Source organism: Cibotium barometz, chromosome 55 (genome assembly GCF_041138505.1).
Source record: "Cibotium barometz isolate CiBa-2024 chromosome 55, ASM4113850v1, whole genome shotgun sequence".
Classification (NCBI taxonomy): domain Eukaryota; kingdom Viridiplantae; phylum Streptophyta; class Polypodiopsida; order Cyatheales; family Cibotiaceae; genus Cibotium; species Cibotium barometz.
In genome coordinates this window covers 37,999,421-38,021,889 of record NC_141100.1, presented here as the reverse complement: position 1 = coordinate 38,021,889, position 22,469 = coordinate 37,999,421, and the positions used below count along the sequence as shown (strand labels likewise).

The following is a 22,469-nucleotide window of genomic DNA, read 5'->3' as shown; positions in this document are numbered from 1 at the left end:
TTTGGGTTTGATTAGACCTAGAAGTTCTCACCTTATGGTGGTGATCCCATACTTTTGTTCAAGGAAAAAAATGGCAATTATCGTATATGTATAGACTATAGAGCCCTAAATAAGGTTATGGCAAAGAATAGGTACCCAATCCCCAAAGTTGATGACTCGGGCTGGGTATTTTGCAAAGTTTACCTTAAGCTTGGCTATCATCAAGTAAGAATGGTTGAGGAGGATGTGTATATAAGACCGTGTTTAGGACTCACTATGGTCATTATGAGTTTTTGATAATGCCCTTTGGACGTACCAATGCTCCCATGACTTTTAATCATATGATGAACTGCATACTGCTCTAACATCAAGATTTTGTGGTCATATTGTTTGATGACATACTCAACAAAAATATTGAAGATCATAACGAAGAAAACCAACTTTATCTCAACCCTCAGAATAGTAGTTTTTTAAGAAAAGCCTCTCAACACAAATAGTTACTATAAGTGGGAACACAAGGAGAGCTTATTTAGATCACAATAACCAAGATGCTCAATAAAAAACACTCAATTGCAAAAGCTTGTTTGTCAGTGCAAGAAGACTAATCAACCACTTGAGATTGAAGAAAGTAGAGATTCATAGAGAGAAACCCTAGTCTTTTGTCGTGTGAAAAGGGTGAAATCTTTATCTAATAGCATGGATGAATGCTAATCTTCACCTCAACCTACACCGATTACGGGAGGGGGATGGGACATAGGAAATGCGGGCCCGACAAAATCTGCCGCCTTTCCTGTGCTTTGCCCTCGTCAAGTCGATGAAGCGGGGCTCTGCCCGACCCCTCTCACTAGGCGCAGGTGGACTCCCGACTCTATCTCACGGACCGCAGGGCAATACGACTTTACACACCACAATAGCTAGGCATGGAGGTTGCCCACATACATGGGTCTTTACACATCATAGTGATTGGGCATGGAGGTTGTGCATACGATGTTGGACATGCAAAACAAAATGTGGTGTGTTGGTGTTCACAAAAGACCTTTTTTCTTTTAAAAAAAACCATAAAACTGGTGGTGGGTGGCTTCAAAATTTTAAAGTTTCCTCTTGAGAATTTCCACAAAAAAAAGGGTGCAGTACAAAATGTGGAGTTTGTGCACTTACTAGTGTCCACATTAAAAAAAACAAAACAAAACTTTTTTTTCTCAACAGACCATGCTTCAAAATTTGAGAGTTTTTTTATTCTTGAGAATTGAATTTGCATATATATATTTCGATTAGTACTGGAAAAATGTACTAAACTGTATTATTTTTTGTATTGAAAAATTTGAGGTTGGAACTTTAAAAAAAAAAAATTGGGTCCACGAGGAGGGGGGCAACTTGTTCTTGGCGTAGTAGTAGTAGGAGGAGGAGGAGTAAGAAGCACAGGAGTAAGTAAGTAAGTAAGGTAGGGCGTACTTTGCCTCTTCTCTTTTGTGTGGCGTGTGCTGCAGCAGCAGCAGCCTTACAGGAGACTGCTGGGCGACGAGTGCAGCGCTGCTGCTCAAATGTCACACTTCGCTTCGTAAAGCTCCACGCTGCTGCACAATTAGCGTGGGTTCGGCGCGCGTTCTCTTTGTGGCCCTTCGCGACTGCAACCTGCAGCATCATATAATTGCGCTGCGCTCCCCTTGCACATGTGATGCCGTAGCTTTTTCCAGTCTCTTCGACCCTCCTGCCCGAGGTCGTAACCATCATGTCCCACCCATGCAAAGTCAATGACCATTGTCTCGTACTCTCTCTTAGGAGGCGGGCCACTACTACTACTACTACTACTACTAGAAACTTCTTCTTCGCCGCCGCCGCCTCCTCCTCCCACCTCCTGCCTGGCTGAAAAAGCCGCGACCGCTTCCGGAACAAGGTACGCGCTTCCGGAACACGGTACGCTATCGGCTTTCAATTTCGGTTTGGTGTTGGTCCAACTTCTAACGGCATATATCATTCATGTTCGCAAAGTGGTCACCTTTCATGTGGCAACATTAAATAAATGTCTTCATGTGCCCTCCACCACTGTCCCCCCTTTCCTCCTCTCTTTTTTTTCCCCTCCCTAACTATGATTTTACCCATACTCTTCTTAACCCACCACCCCCTTCCCTTGGTGCAACAGACAGGGGGCCACACGTGAGTTCGAATTGAACTTGTGCCCGTACAGAGTTGTGAGCTCTACTACTACTGGGCTACTGTTCCCACCCCTATATCAATGCTCTTACTTGTACATGTAAGGACAATGCTCCACCTCAATGCAAGGGGTTGTGCCGTCACTTGCCTATTGTCCCCCACCAGTGTTCAGAAAAAAACCGTCTTTCAATGTAATTTTCACAGCTCAAATTGAGAAAAATAGGTTATAATTTCACCTCGCCTTGAATTTAAAGATTCAATTTTTTGAAGTTTTAGTGATAAAACTAATTAATCTATGCATTTTTTCAATAAAAACTGGTTATGCTAGACTTGAACGTCATCCTTTTTCTCACCGGTTAGAAAAAAAGTTTATTTCTGACACTGGTCCATGCTCATACTTGTACCTGTAAAGCAAATGCTCCACCTCAATACAAGAGTTTCCAAATTGCCAATTTGATTTTTGTTTTAAAAATATATACACTTATCCGTTTTATAATTTGAAAATTTGAAAATCTAGATCATCAACTTCAAAGCAATCCAAATTTTCAATCAGTTTTTTTTAAAATTTAACCCATGGGAAAATACCCCAAATATTTTTCTTCTAACAACAATAGCCTAGATGTATCATATTTAATCCATAGTATATTTCTCAAAGGAGATAAGAAATTTGGAACTTGAAATTTGGTTCATATAGTGTATGCCAATATAAAACACATGGCAATGCTACCAAATTAAACCACTCAAAAATTGCATGCAAAGATGAGAAAGGCAATGCATACCCCAAAAGCACCTAACACAAAGTTTGATGTTTAGAGACAACAATAAAATATATTTCGAATAACCTCTATACAAATTGACCATGGGAGATCAAAAAATATTTTTGCAACGAGAAGTTAAGTAGCTTCATCCTTATTACCCATGGATTAGACTTTTTTTTTCCTTATTGCATAAGGCTTTTCCTCTTATGATACCATGTGTATAATAATAATACGTGAGAGCATTGCATTGTAAAAGAAACCATCCCTTTGAAGGGGCTGCAAAGGGGTACCACACATAGTTAGCTCATGGAGCCTCTATGAGATGGTGCATTAGACGACAAAACACATAGTTGGAGCTACCTTTCTAACACACTCACTCCCTTAGGCCTGTAATCAACAAACTCTCTCTCTCTCTCTCTCTCTCTCTCTCTCAACATGTACTTATGCATGTCCTTTCTAAGTTTATATGTTTATATTTTCCTCTCCCTGGTGCTTCTCAACATGTCCTTACACATGTAAGGACAATGAGCATGCAAGTCTTCCACTAATTAATTGCATGATCTTTCCTTTCTAAGTTTATATGTTTATATTTTTCCTCTCCCCAGTGCTTCTCAACATGTCCTTACGCATGTAAGGATAAGGAGCATGCAAGTCATCAACTAATTAATTACATGATTTTTCCTCTATGCTTACAAATTTGAGCGAGAGAGAGAGAGAGAGAGAGAGAGAGAGAGAGAGAGAGAGAGAGAGAGAGAGAGAGAGATTGTTCCTACTCTATAATACTTGTAGCTACCCCTTAGACTCCTTGTCCACTCCTTATCCCTTTAACCATATGAACCACCTATATTTCAAGTTCAAGTACACATTAGCATATCTCTATTAACTTACATATTTTTAAGAAAACCTTTGAGACCTATTGTAACCTATGGTTGAATAACTTATTTATGTATGTATCCATGCATATGTTACCAGATGTCACTAGCCTTGCTAATTGCATGTGCTACTTGTGCTTTATATTTCTTAGGGTAAGATTCATACTCCTTAAGGTCCATCCCTAATGTATATGACTTTCTTTTTTCTAAGGTGTTTTAAGGTTCATACTCCCTTGTTAATGAAAGGATGCTCAATTGGTCATTTTGCCATGTATTGAAATGATAGATCTCCTCAAGCACCTTGAGAACATTTAAGGAAGTAAAAGTAACAATTCATCCAAGACAAATGTAAATCTAACATGGTCATCATAAGGTCATTATTCTCAAAGAGTCACATGGTGAATATTGACATGAATGAAGATTAGACTATGGTGGCTATGGTGATGCCACATGTCTTCTTAGCCAACTAGATTTCTTAGATGGTTACACATACCAACCATACACAATGCATGATATCTAATAACTCTTTCTCTTTTACATGAAACTCTCCAATGTTAGTTTCGTAAAAGTTTTTATAGTTTTTTCTCTATTCCCTAATTAATTCAATGGATAACTTTCTATGTAATTGGCTTTTTTTGTAGGTAATACTAATTTTTTTGTTGCCAAAATGTACACACTTTAGAAATGTGCTTTAGAACTTAACTTAGTTGTTGAAATATATAAGTGAATAGGGTGTGTGCAGGAACAAGCCCTTGGCTAGAGGCTGTAAAAGAGAATCTGTAAATGTGAGAGAACCTGTGAAAAGGTGAGAAGTATCTATTGGGAGAGAATAAAGAGTAGCATGAGGAGATTTAGGAGGGAGATATTCTGGGAAGAGGTGGAGAGAATCAAGCAAAAGAGGTGGAGTGAATCAAGGAGAAATCAATGGGATTGGATGCTTGGATGTAAACCCTATAAATTGAGGCATTGGCCTAATGAGAATTTGCTGGTTTATATAAATGGAATACAAAAAAAAAACATTTGTTTGTATTTGACTCCATGAGGTGCCAAAATTTTACATCAAATATTCATCCAAAAACCCCCCCAAAAAGAAATTTGAAATTAGATTTTTAAGTCTAGTTGTACAAATTCTGTATTAACTTTATAATCTTATGCTCACTTTGTACATATTGCATTTTCTAAAGAATTGTTTGCCTAAAAAATGTTGCTTGATTAGGAGTAGATCTCGTTGACAAAGGCTACATGGTACTACTAAGCAAAGATCTATTAAATGTGAAGAAACAAAAATGTGTATCATTCTTGACGGTAGATTTTAAAAAAGATTATGATAGAGCTTATTGGATTTCTTAAGTAGAGTTCTAACTAAGTTTGGTTTTGGACATCTTATTTACAACACCATCTATGTGCTTCTTGATGCTAAATGAATTGATGGTTAGCTCTTTTGCGTTGAGGAGATCTATAAGACAAGATTGTCCATTATCCACCTTCTTGTTGCTATCTCCCATCCCATTTTGATGGCCTTTGACCTTGTTGTTGAGAATGATCAAATTGAAGGTCTTCATATGAATAATAAAGATAAGATTGAAGGTTTAAAGATCAGTTTCAATCAATGCTTTATTGATAACTTATTGCTTTTTTGATGCTTCAAATGAAAATATCAGAAAAGATTTTCTCCTTGTTCAATGCTTTGTTGAGGCTTGTAGTTCAAAGTATAACTTACATCAGTTTAGATTATAACTTACATTAGTTTAGATTCATTAGTTTACTTGAAAATGATGCATTTAATGGTTATGATGTGATTGCTAGGTCATCAACAAGGGCCAAGTTTTTAAACACTAAGTCTAGGCTCTCTTTTTTTTGAAGATGATGCATTTAATGTTTGGTGGATATAGCTGATAAAGGTGTAAGCTAATTGTTAAGTTTAAAAAGTAGGACAATGTGCACCTCCCTTTTCACTATGAAATTTATTATATTGAATCCTAATCTAATGTCATTTTTAATCTCCTTTTATTGACTTTAAAGGTAGGCATTGGGATCGTGTTGTGAGGTTTATGAAGGCTTTTATATATCAAAGATTGCAAGGCAAAAGATCATATGCTATATGATGCTATCTTGGGGTAAGATATGTAGCTTAAAGATGCCAATAGTTTGGGTATCTTGGGTATTGAAACTCATGCTAAATCTAGAATTGCTAAATATATTTCAATTCATTCTTATAGCATGAGCATTAATGTTGAAATAGCTTATGTATGTATGTATGTAGCATGAGTGTAATGAAGCATGTCAAGTGCTCATTTGGTGATTAGAGGCATGCAATTTACTAAGTGCCTAACTAAATTTTAGAGAGGGAGTTTGCAGTAGGGGGACTCGCATGGGTGTTTGGTAATTCACTCATGATGTAATGGTATATGGTGGTCTAATCTCTTCAATCCCTTTTAGCAAATCAATCCCAAAGTTTGCAAAAAAAATCTATGGAATATGCCACTTTGAAAATGTTTGGGATGGTCCCCTTTTTGGGTGGATGGAGGCTCATCAACTTTTTTATGTATAAAGTCTCAAGTTTAATGTGAGAATCATGTAGGTTGTTATGATAAGGTTTCAAGCTGTCCACATTAATATGGTTCACAACCTTGCTACCTAATTGATTGATTGGGATGGGTGGATGTATCTTCTCTATGCAAATCAATAATTACAAGTATATATAAGATGCCTATTATATACGATATGCCACTTTGTAGTTGAGAATAATTACAAGTATAAATAATATGCCACTTTGTAGTTGAGAATAATTACAAGTATAAATAAGATGCTAACTATAGAGAATAAGAGGCTTATTGTACACAATAGTGAATTTTCTCATCTTGACAAGTTGTGGAGGGCCAAATATGATATGTCACTTTGCAATTGTTTAGTATAGTCCCATTTTTGGGTGGATGGAAGCTAGTCAAATCTGTGTTCTATGTGGAGTCCTAAGATTTGATGTGAGAATCCTGCAAGTTTCTATAATCAAGTTTCAGGATCCTCCCTTTCAACCGGTTAATGGATTGGAGATGGGTGGATGTTCTCCTTTATGTAAACTAGTAACTGCAATAGACGCATGTACAAAATAGTGACTTGACAAGATGTGGAGGGTCAAGTTGTGAAACATCTCTTTTGAGAGGTGCCTTAATTGCCAAAGAGGTTCTTTAGAATGGCTTTTGGGTATGCCCTATTTAAAGAAAAAAGTAGCTTCAAATTTCTAGGTGGTTTTAAGTTGTTTTTTGGGACTTGGGTAACTTGGACTCATTGGCTACTATGACCATTAAAAGAGAGAAATTGTCTCTACTCTCATCAGATTATTGTGCACATGCAAAATGTGGAGCTCGGAACAAAGCGCCATGTATAAATATTTAGTTATGGGCCGTCTTTATGCTTGCAGAGTTTCATATTTTTTTAACATGTATTACATATGCTTTAGCTTGTGAGAAACAAATCCAAAAACACTTGCAAGGCATGGAAAACTTGATCTCCTAAGGTATAGTGATAAAGGTGATAATGTAGAGTGAAAAATCTTAGTGTATGATAAGCAAATTTGCTATAACAACAAAAGGAAGCATGGGCATAAGCAATAAAGAGAAACCTCAAGAAAGTTGCCCCAATTTTAGAAGTCTAGTTTAAAACACCATATATTTTGAACATACAACTTTATTGAAGTAATGAGTTTTGATAATATCTTAACAAGAAATGACAACCATAAAATATCTTCTTACAATGACATTATAGAATTGTTCCGCTCTATATTTATCTATAAAAGCTTAATGTGATTATAGTAGTGTTTTGATTTATGCCTATCCATCCTTGACCTTTGAATCATGCTATTCTATAAGTTTATATAAAGCAAGAGCACAAGCAACAAAGAGCAACCTCAAGAAAAGCCACTCCATTTTTAGAAGTTGATTTAAAAACACTATATGTGCTAAACACACAAATTTATTAATATAATGAGGTAAAGAGTTTTGATAATATCCCAACAAGAAATAAAGAAAATAAAATTTTCTACTATGCCATTAAAGTGTTGTTTCACATTTACCCATCTTCAGCCATAACGTTGCTTTGGATTATGCCATTCTATAAGTTTTTGTCACTTGTAAGTGTTTTTTTTCCAAGGTTATTTTCTAGGTTATTTTTTAACTATTTTGATAACCCTTGCCACATTGAATGCTTCAAAATATGTTTTTTCTTTGACACATTGGATGCTTTAAAATTATATTTTTTTCTTGTTAACATAGAATATTATTCTATAAAACTATTTAACTATGTAATATTTGTACATACCACAACCACCACCATGTCGAGTATATGAGAAAAATGAGGTCGTGGTCTTGATAATCACATAAACTTTCATATCCTTTTGTAAACCATGGAAGATGATTATATGTTATTACTATTTTTTCTTAAACATAACAAACAAGCAGTTAACTAACTCTCTAATATTTTAATCTTTTTGTAATGCTTAAAAATGAGTTCACTGTGGTAAGTAAAATTAAGATACGCTGATGAATTCATTATTGATTATTTGAAATTCTTAAGTATTTCCTTGGAAAAATGAGTTCACTATGTATTAAGTAAAATTAAGATACACTGATGACTCCATTATTGATTTTTGAAGTCCAAGTATTTCCTTGAAGTTTGGATGATTCCATACTTATTTAAATAGTTTATCTAATGCCTTCCAAGCATTTTATGTATTTGAGAGCAACTATTATCAGCATGATCTTTCACTACATTGTGCACATTTTTTTAGAGTCTGTATCTAAGGGTTAATCTAATGGGGTTAATATATATGTTGTTCCATTGATTTTACAAATTTGTTTGTCACATAAAAGAAATATTATTTCACTCCTCCTAAAGAAGTTTTTGTCGCAATTTTGTTTAAATCTTTGGACTTCTTGAAATCTATTTCAATCTTCACATTACCATCATGAATGGCTTTGAATCTTCTTATATGTTTCAATCTATTTTTTCTTGCCAATGGCTCCAAATTTAATCCAGACCCCAGATTGCTAAAATTTGGCCTTTGATGATGGAATTTCTTTGAGGTGATTAGTGATGACTTCATATTATCCCCTTTAGAGGTTAGAGGCACCGCCTCCTAGGGAGAGATTTAGTGCACATACCTTATATGATGGAAGGCTACCTCTCCAAGTGAGTGTGAATATGCCACCCATGGGACATAGTAAGGCATGACAACCTTCTTGTCCACAAATATCTAAGTCTCAATAAGTTATCTCTTCTACAATGAAATTCTCAACTTTGGAGAGACTTATCCATTGACTAGATGAATGGGAATCTCACATAGCAGAGCTTGAAGAGGATAAGAATTAGCCATGCCACGTTGAGCGCCTTATCCTTTCATACCCAAGACTAATGGACAACAAGCTAAGACACTATTTTGAAAGTGCCCATGAACAAGAAGCTAGGTCACTATTTTAAAGCTGGTAAAATGAATGTCGTGTTACCTATCGAGCATAATCGCCAAGGATTATTGGGAGGCTTAGGGAAGCCACCACTCGTAGACGCCAATCTTGTAGTCAAACTTGTTGATGGGAACATAATTAAACCATTGTACGCCCTGAGAATGCAAAAATCAAGACCTTTGGGCTAATCTTTCACCACTCCTTCATGGTGATGGATTTTTAGAGAAGAGGGTTGTACACTATGATCCTCAAAAAGGCCTTACATGAGAGATGCAAGGCTGGTTCGCGAGCCAATCACATTTATATATGCAAGGGTAACCAATACTTGAAAATAGGGAAGACTCATCCCATGGGTCGAGGCATTCTTACCAATTTCTTGAGGCTTAATCTTCATGGCTTGACAAAAAAATTACGAATCACCTTAAAAGATCTAAGATACCAAATATTTTTTCTTATTGCACTAAATTAATGTTAGCCTTTTCATCAATTGAAGCATCTAATTCTTGATTCATTAATGTAATGCTTATCTTTTCAATCTTTTTCTTCTTCTTCTTTGCAATTCCACTTTTATCTAGTTTAATACAAACTTAAATGTATATCATGACCCTAATAAGTTGACTAATATATTGGCAAGTATCAAGTGGATAAATTGTAATACATAATGCTTTAGACAAGGATCAGTTGATGAAGGACAAGAGATGAAAAGTTCTTAAGGATGAGAGGTTTGCAGGAAAGCAATATGCGGCAAGAGAATACCTACCATGACTTTCCAGCTGCAAGTGTGAATGTTGGTATAAGGCAAGAAATCAAAGGAAAGATATGTTTGTGGGTTAATCCAATTAGGCAAGAGAGCCCAACAGTATGTATGTATAGGGGAACTAATGATTGGGTTAGCATGGCATGGAATTCTTATGTTTAAAGAGTTGCAAGTAGCAACAAGGTCACTAAAAAGTTAAAAATTACTCTTTAACAATAATCAAATCCATACTTCATAACTATTGATAAGGAGGAGGGGTCACTTAGGAGTATTATGGAATGAGGGAGTATTCCTAAAATTATAAGTAGCAATAGGATGGAAGTATATCATCACACACTTCTACAGAGTGAGCTTACATTATAAGTATGCTATTAGGGAAAAATCACTAGGAATGGGATGTGTATGTCATCGCTTGTTGGTCTAAGTGTTGGATGGAAAGAAGCTCAAGTTAAACTCTAGAGACGTGGAAGCATCATCAGTTTTGTCCTTAGTTAAAACTTAGGAATTTTAACATGGTTATCAGTATCTTGGTCCTGAGTTGTCATTGAGAACGATGAATCTTGTGAAGTGGGTGATAATGTCTTGACCAACCCTCTGAGTTGATCAATAGGTTGGAAAGAATCAAGTAGATTAAGGCCGATAAAATAACACTTTGGGCAAGGAAAAGTTGATTGAGACCAAGAGATGAAGCAAAGTTCTTGTGGATGAGAGGTCCAAAGGATATTAATATATATATATCAACATGAGAATGTTGAGATTACATGGTGCTTCAGAGAGAGAGAGAGAGAGAGAGAGAGAGAGAGAGAGAGAGAGAGAGAGAGAGAGGAGCAAATTGGAGAGAAATTTCACAACATAATGATGAATGAATAATGATAATACTTCCATCATGCACATTGATTGTATAGGCATCAAACCTCATCCTTTTATCTAGACCTTAATAAGGGATGTTCACACCCTAAGGGGATGTTCACATGAATGGACACACCACTAGACTCAGAAGTACCCAACAAAACCCCCTTTGGAGTGATGGAGGTAATGTCTGAATAGCCTTCAATAGTCCATGTACTCTAACACTAGCAAGGACAAGACATGGCCCCCGCTTCAAATAAGGTAATGTTTGGATAACCTTCAATAGTCCCTGTACTCCAACACTAGCAAGGAAACAAAACATGGTCCCTACTTCAAACTCGCAAGCTTGTAAGCATGAGTCAGAGACCACTGAGCGTGGATCAAAAGGCTTAGAGGCTCAACAAGCATGGCTTAAAGGCTCAACAAACATGGCCTTTGCAAAAGACTTAGAGGTCAGGCCCTGCCTTGGAGGAGATAAAGACAATATACATCACCATAACAAAGCAACCAAAAAAAATTTTAAGCATGGTAAAGAGGGAATGATGGAGTATTACAAAAAGAAACCCAAAATATTCAGATTTTGGGGGACATCTCAGGCAGAGAACCCTTGACTACAAAATATTTAGATTTTGGGGGACATCCTGGGCAAAGAACACTTGACTCAACTAAAAAAGGACTAGAAGTTAAGGAAGAAGATCTCCCCTCAGTGCCGATGAAGATCCTTTTACGCCATTGCTTTCCATGCCAATATGACTTGAAATTTATACCTATTTTTCAAGGAAGATGCTATGGATGAAGCCCATGATCCTGAAGAAGATCCCAAAGTTGGGTACTGTAGTGCCTTGGATCACATACGTGTGTTGAAGGTCCCACAAGTCATGCATGTGAAGGTGTTTGATGAAGACCATGTGAATTGCTTCATGAAAGAAACACAAGATGAAACCCATGTGGTTGTCTCAACAACATTGGTTGAAGCACATTTTTGTTTAACTTATGCCTCCTCTTTGAAGGAAGCAAAATGCTAAAAGAGCTTTTGATCCACTAAAGTTATTATTAGAGAATCACCACACATGTTCTTTGTTGAAGGATAGTGTGGGAAAAGCCTTCTCCCCCACCTAATAAGGTTGTTCCTCGAACACCACTTACACCTTGGTTAGTCACAATAAACTACCCAACCTTTAGATATGCGCTAGACTTATAGTGTCTAAATTTCACTATATCAGCACATTTTAATGCTTGTAACCATGAAAATATTGCCTTGTCTTTGAATAACTTGTTGTTGACTAAAAGTAATAAGACCATGCTTATTTTAGGAACGTCGCTATTCCGTTCAACCTACAATTAAACCAACTCTCTTGATCTCTTCTCTTAAGATATAATATGACCCAAAACTATATTTGTTTAATATACTTTTATCTTGCTAACAAACATTGCTACCTAAGTAATCTAAACACTATGCCCCATGTGGTGTTACAACAATATTTGTTAAGGCTAGGCACGTGATTATCCACAACCATCACATGTTGCTGGATAACTATTTCTACTAATGTACTAATGTGCCTTCACAATAAAATTTCAAGATTGTTGTTGCCCTCACATTGTGAAATTTGGGGCTTGTTTTATAAAGTTGGCCTTGTTTTGTGAACAACAAAACAACAGTAAAATATGCAAGGTTTTTAGGTTCTTGATTGAATCTCTCATTTCCCACACCACTTCAAAGTACGTTTGATGTTGAATTCAAGAGGTTTATTTAAAAGGTAGACTGTTTTTTATTTTTCTTGAATAAAAATGTACACATCAAAAGTACTTTTTTAGATTACTTAGGTAGCAAACAGTGCTACCTAAGTAATCTAAACACTAGCCCCCATGTGGTACTACAAGAATGCTAGGCACGTGATTATCCACAACCATCACATGTTGGTGGATAACTATTTCTACTAATGTACTAATGTGCCTTCAATAAAATTTCAAGATTGTTGTTGCCCTCACGTTGTGAAATTTGTGGCTTGTTTTATACATAAAAGTTGGCCTTATTTTGTGAATGACGAAACAATAGTAAAAGATGCAAGGTTTTTAGGTCCTTGATTGAAGCTCTCATTTCCCACACCACTTCAAAGTACTTTTGATGTTGAATTCGAGAGGTTTATTTGCAAGGTATACTATTTTTTATTTTTCTTGAATAAAAATGTACACATCATTACTCATTCATTATACTTCATTAAGTAATGTTTATGTGTTATAAGGTAATTGATTAAGCTTATTTAAGCGTATCTTGAGAACATGCTACAAATAATCATATGTTATAAGGTGAATGATTAAGCTTGTTTAAGTGTATCTTGAGAACATGCTACAAATAATTATGTAAACAAAATCTATTTGGAGGGATAAAATATTTTGAAAAAGGTACACTTGATAAGGTGCCCCTCGTGTTTTTATTTTAATAGTTATAGAGAGTGATCATGAGCATGAAGGGACACTTGATTAGGTGCGCTTTTTTGTTTTATTGATTAGTAGTTATAAAGTGTGATCATGAACATGAATATTTTAAATAGCTGAGTGGTCCAAGACGCACTTCTAAAAATGTAGAGGAGGAAGAAAATCAAGGTTGTAAGGTTTGTTTCAAGTTCAATCTCTATGATAGATTTTATTAGAGAATATACTTTTTCAACAAGTGTTTTGAGACTTTTAGGACCTTTTGTTTCCAAGGTCGCAAGTCAAGCTTTGGTTGGTATGAAGCAATAATGAAACTAATTACATGTAAGCAGGCCTCAAGGTGTGAAGAAAAGTTCTGTCTAGCAACATTAGACTTACTATGCTTGGCCATTTTTTTGGGTTAAAAATTTATGACATGATGGTGCTCTTTGATGTGCCTCAAATATTTGCTCATTTGCGTCTTTACGCAATCTAAGGACATGAGGTGCATAAAAGACAAGTCTAAATTATTTTCGTAGTATGGGGCAATTGTTGCAAACTATAGCTACAAAAGGCTAATCTCTTAAGCATAAAAAACGAAAATAAAAAGTGTGCATTCTACATGTATAGTTGTTCTTACTAGATTAATAGATACATGCATAGGAACTTTGCATTACATATAGCTATAATGCTTGCAAAAAATTGTGTTTGAAACCTTGGAACAATCTTGTTATACCAATAAAAACAATTAGAAACAAAACCACTTCTTCTTTTTTAGAAAAATGGATAAAATTAAACATTATCTCCTTGTTAACATTAAGTTGAATGTGATTTGAGGAATATGACGATTTGAAAACCAAAAGGAGAAGTGAAATTATTGATTGAACCCTTAAAAGAGAAGGGCTTGTTACATTTTCTGCATGACAAATTAAACAAAGTTTCTTTCAAGCTACAACTTGAACTTTTTTGTATTCAAGTAGTATAAATTTTAGAAGGCCACTAGTTGTATAGTGAAGTTGACTAGAGAGGTTGCAAAAGTTTGATGTTTGAATATTAATCTTGTCAAACTCTATAATGATTTACTAGCATCCAACAAGGTAGAATATATATTGTGAGGTAGAGTTTATAAGAAGGAAGGAGATAAGAACAAAAAGATTTAAGGCCTATAAGACTCAAAGGGGTATATAAAATGTGCATAGACTAGACATGAGAGAAAGGTGGATTAGAATGTGGTAAAGCTTTCTAGGATGCTTATTGGAAGAAGACACATGTATGGATTTATAATGAAAAAATAGGGACTGATTAGAGAAGATAATCTAAGAAGGGATTTAAAATTGGGGTTTGGTATTTTCTGGATAAAGGAAGGAGTGGATAAAGAATTTGGAGCATAGGAGCTTAGATTATGAATAGTGAAAGAAGCAAATTTGGTTTGGACGACAGTGGGGAATAGTGAGGAGGGGGAGGGAGCGAGATATGATGCCACGTGGTGGCCTAAGAGTTGTGAGGTTGACTTGAGGGGGTGAGGGGTGTAAGGGCACGTTCAAGTGCAACAAGTGAAGCGCTTGCAACTGCTTGCTCTAACTTTGGGTGCGTGCGAGTGCAACCACACAAGAAGGAGCTTCTAGAGGCTAGGTGGGCGCAAAAATTCTAAGGTGGGCTTCATTGACTTCAAAAATGCATGTGCTTCGAAGTTTTTTCCACTCAGAACTAGGATTTCTTTCATACCACATGCTTCATGAGGGGGTTTGTATGAGCATCCCCTTGGTGATAACCCTGACTTGAACATGTCCTAAAAACATGCATATATGGAAAGTGTACGCACACACTCACATCATACATAGCATGAATACATGCATGTTTGGGTGCGTTCGCAGGTGTGTACACTTGTGGAGAGGCACGTGCGTGTGACTCTACTAAGAGACCTATTACTGCGTGAAGGCGATACGTATAGTATTATTTATGTATACAGAAGCGTAGGAGAAGGCGAAAGGGCGAGAGTGGAGGGTCGACCGTCGCACCACTTGAGCGACGGGCAGCAACGATGTGATCGAGGCTTTAAAAAAATCTATAGCGGGGATTTTGGCGGTGCCGGTCAAATCTGGTAGGATGCCTCTAAACCGGCGTTGCTTCCGAGCGAGCGTGGCTTTGTCGGTTTTGTGAGAGCGATAGAAACAGCAGTTTGCGGGAGGCCTGCTTTTTGGTCCGCCCGGCCCTATAAAACGGCCACCCTACTCTCTCCCGATACCTCTCGCGTTCATTTGCAATTTCATAACACGCGCCTTTCCCCCTCTTGCTTGCCTTGTCTGTTTTTCCGCCATATCTGAGAGCCACTTTGTGTTTTTCCGCCATAGCTAAGAGATTTAGGCTTTCCCTTCGTTGCTTGATTTGCAACTGGGTTCTTTATACCATTTGTCGCTCACTTCAATCTTTAGACGTAGCTTCTGCTGCTGATATTCCATCCGAGGCCACAAGCTCTCGCATTCGCCCAGCCTCCCTGCTCCACACCGCCTTTCTCTCTAGAAAATCGCTTCAGTGGAGAGCGGGCCGAGGCTCCGGCCTCGGCGCCTTGCCAACAGTGATCTCTTTAGGATCCTGTACCTGCCCAAAACAAGAAAGAAATGCCGCCCCTAGCAGGCAACACCACCCCCTTCATGAACTGCACCTTGTCTGTCACCCCAGGCCAAGAATTGGCCCATTACAAGAAGCCTTGGACTATTAGCAAATCCTCTTCCCTGTACAAAATCCACTCATGGGGAGCCCCCTACTTCACTGTGAATGCAGAGGGCAACATGGTGGTCCGCCCCTTTGGCAGAGACACCAAGCCCAATGAGGAAATCGACATAATGAAAACTGTGGAGAGAGTCATGGAGTCTCGAGTACTGGGTGACCTGGGTCCCCTCATAGTCAGGTTTCCTGATGTACTCAAAGACCGGCTTGAGAGACTGCAATTTGCCTTTGATTCTGGCATCAAAGCCCTCCACTATCAGGGCCAGTTCCAGGGGGTCTTCCCTGTCAAGTGCAATCAAGACCGCTTTGTGGTGGAAAACATTGTTGAGTTTGGCAAGGCCTATGGCTTTGGGCTCGAAGCCGGCTCAAAGCCAGAGCTCTTGCTGGCTATGGCCTGTCTCTGCAAAGGGAGCCCTAATGCCCTTCTTGTTTGCAATGGCTACAAGGATGCTGATTATGTTTGCTTGGCACTCATGGCCAAGCAGCTCAGGCTAAATTGTGTAATCGTGCTTGAGCAAGAAGAAGAGCTGGATGTGATCCTCAACATGAGCAGGAAGCTGTGCATTGAGCCCTTAATTGGGCTCAGAGCTAAGCTCAACACAAAGCATGCTGGACACTTCGGAGAAACATCAGGTGAAAATGGAAAATTTGGGCTCTCTTGCTCACAAATTGTCAGTATTGTTCATAAGCTCGGGCGGCTGGGGATGCTCCACTGCCTTCAGTTGCTGCATTTTCATATAGGATCTCAGATTCCTTCCCTCCCTGTCCTCAATGATGGAGTGAGCGAGGCGGCTCACATCTTCTGCGAGCTGAGTCTGATGGGTGCCAATATGCAATACATCGACATCGGAGGTGGTCTGGGAATAGACTATGATGGGTCCAGCTCTGCAGAATCAGACATGTCGGTGGGTTACACCATGCAAGAGTATGCAAAGGAGGTTGTGCTGGCTGTTAAGAGTGCATGCCTAATGAAGGGGGTGAAGCAACCCACATTATGCAGTGAGAGTGGAAGAGCTCTGGTTTCTCACCATTCAGTTCTGGTCTTTGATGTGCTCTCAGCTCAGATAAAGGGTGGACACACAGCAAGAGACAAAGGGGTGCCCCTTGAGGTGGACAGTACACTTCCTGAAGAATTAAGAAGCCTGCAGTGTAGTTTGGCCGATTCAGCGCACGTTGGGGACTACAAAAGCATGCTGGAGCGTGCCAAGCAGATGAAAGCGGATTGCATTGATCTCTTCAAGCAAGGACAATTGAGCTTGATGCAGCTGCACTCTGTCAATAGCTTGTATGAGGTGGTTTCTGCATTGGTGGAAGAAAAGGGGCATGAGATGGTGTCAGGCATGGGCTCATTGGTCTCATGTGATCCCTTCTCATATTGTGATGCTGGGCAGGTGGGGAAAGAAACCAGCTACAATGCAATCTACCACATAAATTTGTCCATCTTCAAGTCAATGCCAGATACATGGGCCATTGGGCAATTGTTCCCCATTGTCCCTCTGCACAGGCTAGAAGAAGAGCCAACAGTCAGAGCCATTCTTTCCGACCTAACCTGCGATAGCGATGGAAAAATCGTGACATTTGTGGATAGTGATGGGAAGGGGAAGAGAATGAACTACATGAAGGTGCACCCCTTGCAGGACGGAAAGCCATACTACATGGGGATGTTTCTGGGAGGAGCTTATCAGGAGGCATTGGGTGGCATGCACAACCTGTTTGGAACACCGCCTGTGGTGCATGCTGTGCAAAGTAATAAAGGAGGGGGGAGCATGGGCTACGTGAAGGTGATCAAGGTTAGTGATGGCCAGAAGGCATCAGATGTTCTGAGAGGCATGCAGTATGAGCCGATTTCCATGATGGAGAATCTCTCTCTTCAGGTGCAGAAGTGCTTGAAAGAGGGCAATTGTGGGGAGCAAGAAGAGGCTGCCATGACAGTGATGCACACACTCGCTTGCAGTTTTGCCTCTTCCACCTATCTCTCCACCAACAACTTTGCTTCTTCTGTGGTGAGCACCATGTTCCAACCCACAGCGATGGGATGCTTTGCCCTCATCCAAAAATAAAATTCTCTCCTTGTTATGTCGTACCTAGTTTTTACAATGGGCTGTTGCCACCCTTGCCACTCCTCATCAGAAGCAAGGAAGCTGCTTCCCCATAGTAATGGATTTTACTCTTTTTTCTTATGCCGTTAACAGCCTTGCAACTTTGGGTCTGTCTGTTTTGCATGATATACTTGGTTTGGCTTTCGCAATTCCATATTACTCGTTGTCGGAAGTTCCTTCAAAAAAAAAAAAAAACGAAAGATTCCAGTTTACGAATCGACTAACGTTGGCAAAAACCTTCGGAAAGCGTTCAGCATATTCCATGTAAATCAAGGATTTTGCCCCTAAAAGTTAGGGCACACCACCGTCTACTTTTCGAATAATTAGCACTACTCCATGAGAAATTTTCAAATGTTTGCAACATTAGCATGACCTTAGCATGTAGGTTGAAGTGCCAAAATAGAAGATGAGAGAAAAATCTATAATGGTTTGGGCTATTTTATTTTGTTTTTGGCCCACAAATAGAGACAACAAGATTTCCTAAGTTTTATCTCCTTGCTTTTGGGAGGGAGAGAGAGAGAGAAATAAAGGAAACACTTGCTTCCCTTGCATGGGCTAAAGGACTACACACACACACACACACACACACACACACAAAGGACTAGCACTTGTTGAGAAAAGGTGGAAAAAAACTTGACTTTCTCATTTTGAAAGATTAAAAAGACATATGGACAATGAAAAAATTAAGATGCAAAACCTTACAAAAAGGGTAATGTCCAAAATAAAAAAGGTTGGAGTAGTCCCTCTAAATTAATTGATGGCTTTAAAAAAAAGTCCAGCTTGGGACCATATTTAATAATGGCATGAGGTGAAGTTCCATTGTATCCCTTAGAAAAGTGGTGTAAAGGGCACATGCACCAAACTCAAGAGGTTAATAACCTTAGGCTATTTACTCTCTCCCTTGAACAAGTGTTATGATCTTCGCATATTCTTTTAAATTATATGGTGGGAGCAAGAATGAAGAACTTAAATTTCAATTACAAGTGTCACATTGCATATGAAGTAAAGACCATGTATCATTTATTACAGTTAAAACTTCTTGATTGACATGACAAGAAAGGGGGTGTTGTCACGCCTTGGCATTCCCACCTATTTAGCTCTCTAAATTTGTGTATGGTGGATATTGTATGGAGACAAAAAAAGTAAACATGTGGAAGGACATATAAAAAAGGTAATTTGTGACCCGCATGGCCAATGTTATTTACAATTTGTGATCCACATCGCCAATGCTATTTATAATTTGAGATCCATATGGCCAATTTTATTTGCGAATCACTTTCTTGGGCTAATAAAATTGACCACAATGATGTACACCTCTCTCTCTCTCTCTCTCTCTCTCTCTCACACACACACACACACACACACACACACACACACAAAGCTCCTAAAACACATACTTGTATGTACACAATCTATGTGAGAAAAATCAAGGTCATGGTAGATAGATAGAAAGGAACATTTGAATAGTCAATAAATTTCATATATGACCTAGAGAAGAAAGTGAATTGTGGTAATTTCAACTATTATTCTATAGTTGGCAAACCGCTTTGAGAGTAGATGTATGGATATACCACCATGCTATTCATAGTAGATCTAAATCGGCATACACAATAATAGAATGACATTCTACATCCTTTACCTTGTGAATGGATATTCCATCATGCCATTCATCATCCTTTACCTTACATTGATTTAAATAGGCAAACATAATAATTCAATAACATTCTACAATACAATGCTATTCTACATCTAAATAGGCAGACACAATGACAATGTGTGGATATACCGCTATTCATAGTAGATCTAAATAGGCAGACACAATAATACAATAACATTCTATGTCCTTTACCTTGCGAATGACACAAGTCTCACTTCCTAGAGTTGAGGTTTGAGAAGGGACAAAATTGGATGCAATTGAGAAAATAAAAAATAAAAATTTCTTCTTCAACACTACCTTGCCTTACATGATTCTAGTTTTCTTTAGAAAAAAAAAAGTGAGATAACTAGTTTGATTCAAGAGTATCACATCTTTATCTTCTTGCTTAAACACACCACACATATGTATGGGGTCCTGCATAGTGTTAATTATCTAGATACACTTTCACACACCTATTCTATGAAAAAAAAACAAGGGCTATTAGGGGGAGTAGCAAGTGAGATATTGAGCCTCTCTAATATGCATGTGTACCTGCACACTCACATGCATGCATGTGTACTTGCACACATGCGTGTAGTTTATAAACAGTATCAAAAGTCTCTTGTGTGCATGTGTACTTGCACACGTGTAGTTTGTAAACAATATCAAAAGTCTCTTGTGTGCATATGTTTGTAAACATCATCACCCCGACCAAAAGAAACTCCTCTTAACTGCCATGAAAGTATTTACATAACCAGTATGTCATGCTCCACCCTCACATTGTATTGTCCAGGCATCGGCAAGCTCATCTTTGTACAGCCCCCCCCATTATTTATGAGGAGTAGCCATGGTTGAGCAGCCCGAGTGCCCGGTGTCCTCGTATTCACATGGAAAGGTGACCTAGGAGGCCAAATGGTTTAGAGACGGCTTGGATTAGATTTGGCACACTACCAAAGCCCCCCCCCCCCCCAATTATTTACGAGGAGTAGCCATGGTTGAGCAGCCCAGGCGCACCGGGTATCCCCATTTCACACAAAAAGGTGACCTAGGAGGCCAAATGGTATAGAGGCAGCTGGGTTAGATTTGGCACACGGCCAAATAGGCTACATGCTACACAGGACTGTTATTTTATAATGGTCCACACATGGAGTAGGTAGACTTTACTCTTGGGTTACCTGTCCCCCCTAACATTGTGAGGCCCAAGAAGATGCACCCGAATGGTTATGGGAGGTGGGGAAATTGTATAATAGTATCTAAATCATCTTTATGAACCGAGTCTAAATCGCGGACCATTGTGACCAGACCTACACGGTCATGTCATGGCCATCACATGTGTATATGCCTATAGACATTGCACGGCCAGCCCCTTTCTCCACACAGTTCATCAACCATCACATATATATATATGCCTAAAGACACTGCATGGCCAACCCCTTTCTCCACACAGTTCATCAGCCATTATTATGAGTTTACTCCCTAGCTTCTACTAGCATACAACCTCCATCTTAGCAGTTTTTGATCAACCATCGAAGCTCTCCTCATCACAAGAGGACACCGGTGTGGGGCTTTGTTATCTATTGTATCTCTTCAATAATACAATATTCTTCTCTAAGTTTAAATTTTTGTGCTGTGAAAGATCATACTTCTTGTGAATGCTCTTGTATACCAGTACCACATGTTGTATCCTCTTACATGGTATCACAGCTTCGGCTCGGTATAAACTTCTTTGTTAATTGATGTCTAGCCGTCCCATTGGAGAAATGGTTTCATTCGCAAGACCCTGTCCACCACCCTTTGGTGCTAATGGAAGGCTTAATGGCACCAATTATCCTCTCTGGAAGTTTAAGCTTAAGGTTATTCTTTCCTCCAATGAGCTCTAGGACACCGATGGGTGTTGATGTTTAACCCCTACCAACAAGGGATGCATACTGCAATCATGTACCACCTACTGCCAAACTTGTCCAAGCTATAAGACAAAGGGATTCATATTCTCTCTGTGCTAAGTGTGGAATATAGTGTGCTCACCATGGTTTAACATGTCTTTGCAGCTATAGGAGCATGGGCTTTGTTGCAGAGTACAAGACCACAAATCCATCAAGGATTTAGAATCTAAAAAAATAGCTTCAACAATACAAGCTGAATAAAGGTAAATAGTGGAGATTTTTCTTCACCTAAACCAAAAATCTCTGTGATAAGATGGCTACAATCGACATGAGTGTGCTCTCCTCGAATCTCACTCATTAGCTGTGTCTAAGGGTATTACCGCCTAAGTATGATAGTTTTGTTACATATTTGAACATTGATGTTAGGTCCAATCCTCTCACATTTGAGTTCACCTTATTACTTCAGGATGAGGAGATGTCAATGTAGAGTCGCAATGGTGGCAATTCTCCACTATGAACATTGGTGTCAGGTCTACTCCTCTCATATTTGAGGAGTTCAACTCGTTACTTCATGATGAGGAGATGTAGATGCAAAGTCACAATGGTGGCAAGAGTAGGATTTCTTCACTAACACAAAGAAGAAGGGCAAGGATTCTAACTCTTCAAAAGTACTTCAGCTCATAGAGAGAGAGAGAGAGAGAGAGAGAGAGAGAGAGAGAGAGAGAGAGAGAGAGAGGTAAGGAATTCAAAATAAACTTGAGAAAATTAAACTAAGGGACTAAATTTACATCCATCTACCTTAACCAAATTATGAAAGAACCTTTGTAACCTCAAAAGGGTCTAAGTAACCTCAAAAAAAGATCTAAAAGTTACCTCAAAGGGGCCTTAGT

The 22,469-nt window shown here is 38.5% G+C and overlaps 1 protein-coding gene across 1 annotated transcript; it reads left to right on the top strand.

Moving 5' to 3' along the window:
- The first annotated feature begins 15,484 nt into the window (after positions 1-15,484).
- Positions 15,485-18,170, top strand: LOC147607719 (arginine decarboxylase-like). Its single transcript, XM_086790665.1, has one exon. The coding sequence runs from the start codon at positions 15,853-15,855 to the stop codon at positions 18,019-18,021; it is 2,169 nt and encodes a 722-aa protein (XP_086646791.1). The 5' UTR covers positions 15,485-15,852; the 3' UTR covers positions 18,022-18,170.
- The last annotated feature ends 4,299 nt before the right edge of the window (positions 18,171-22,469 follow it).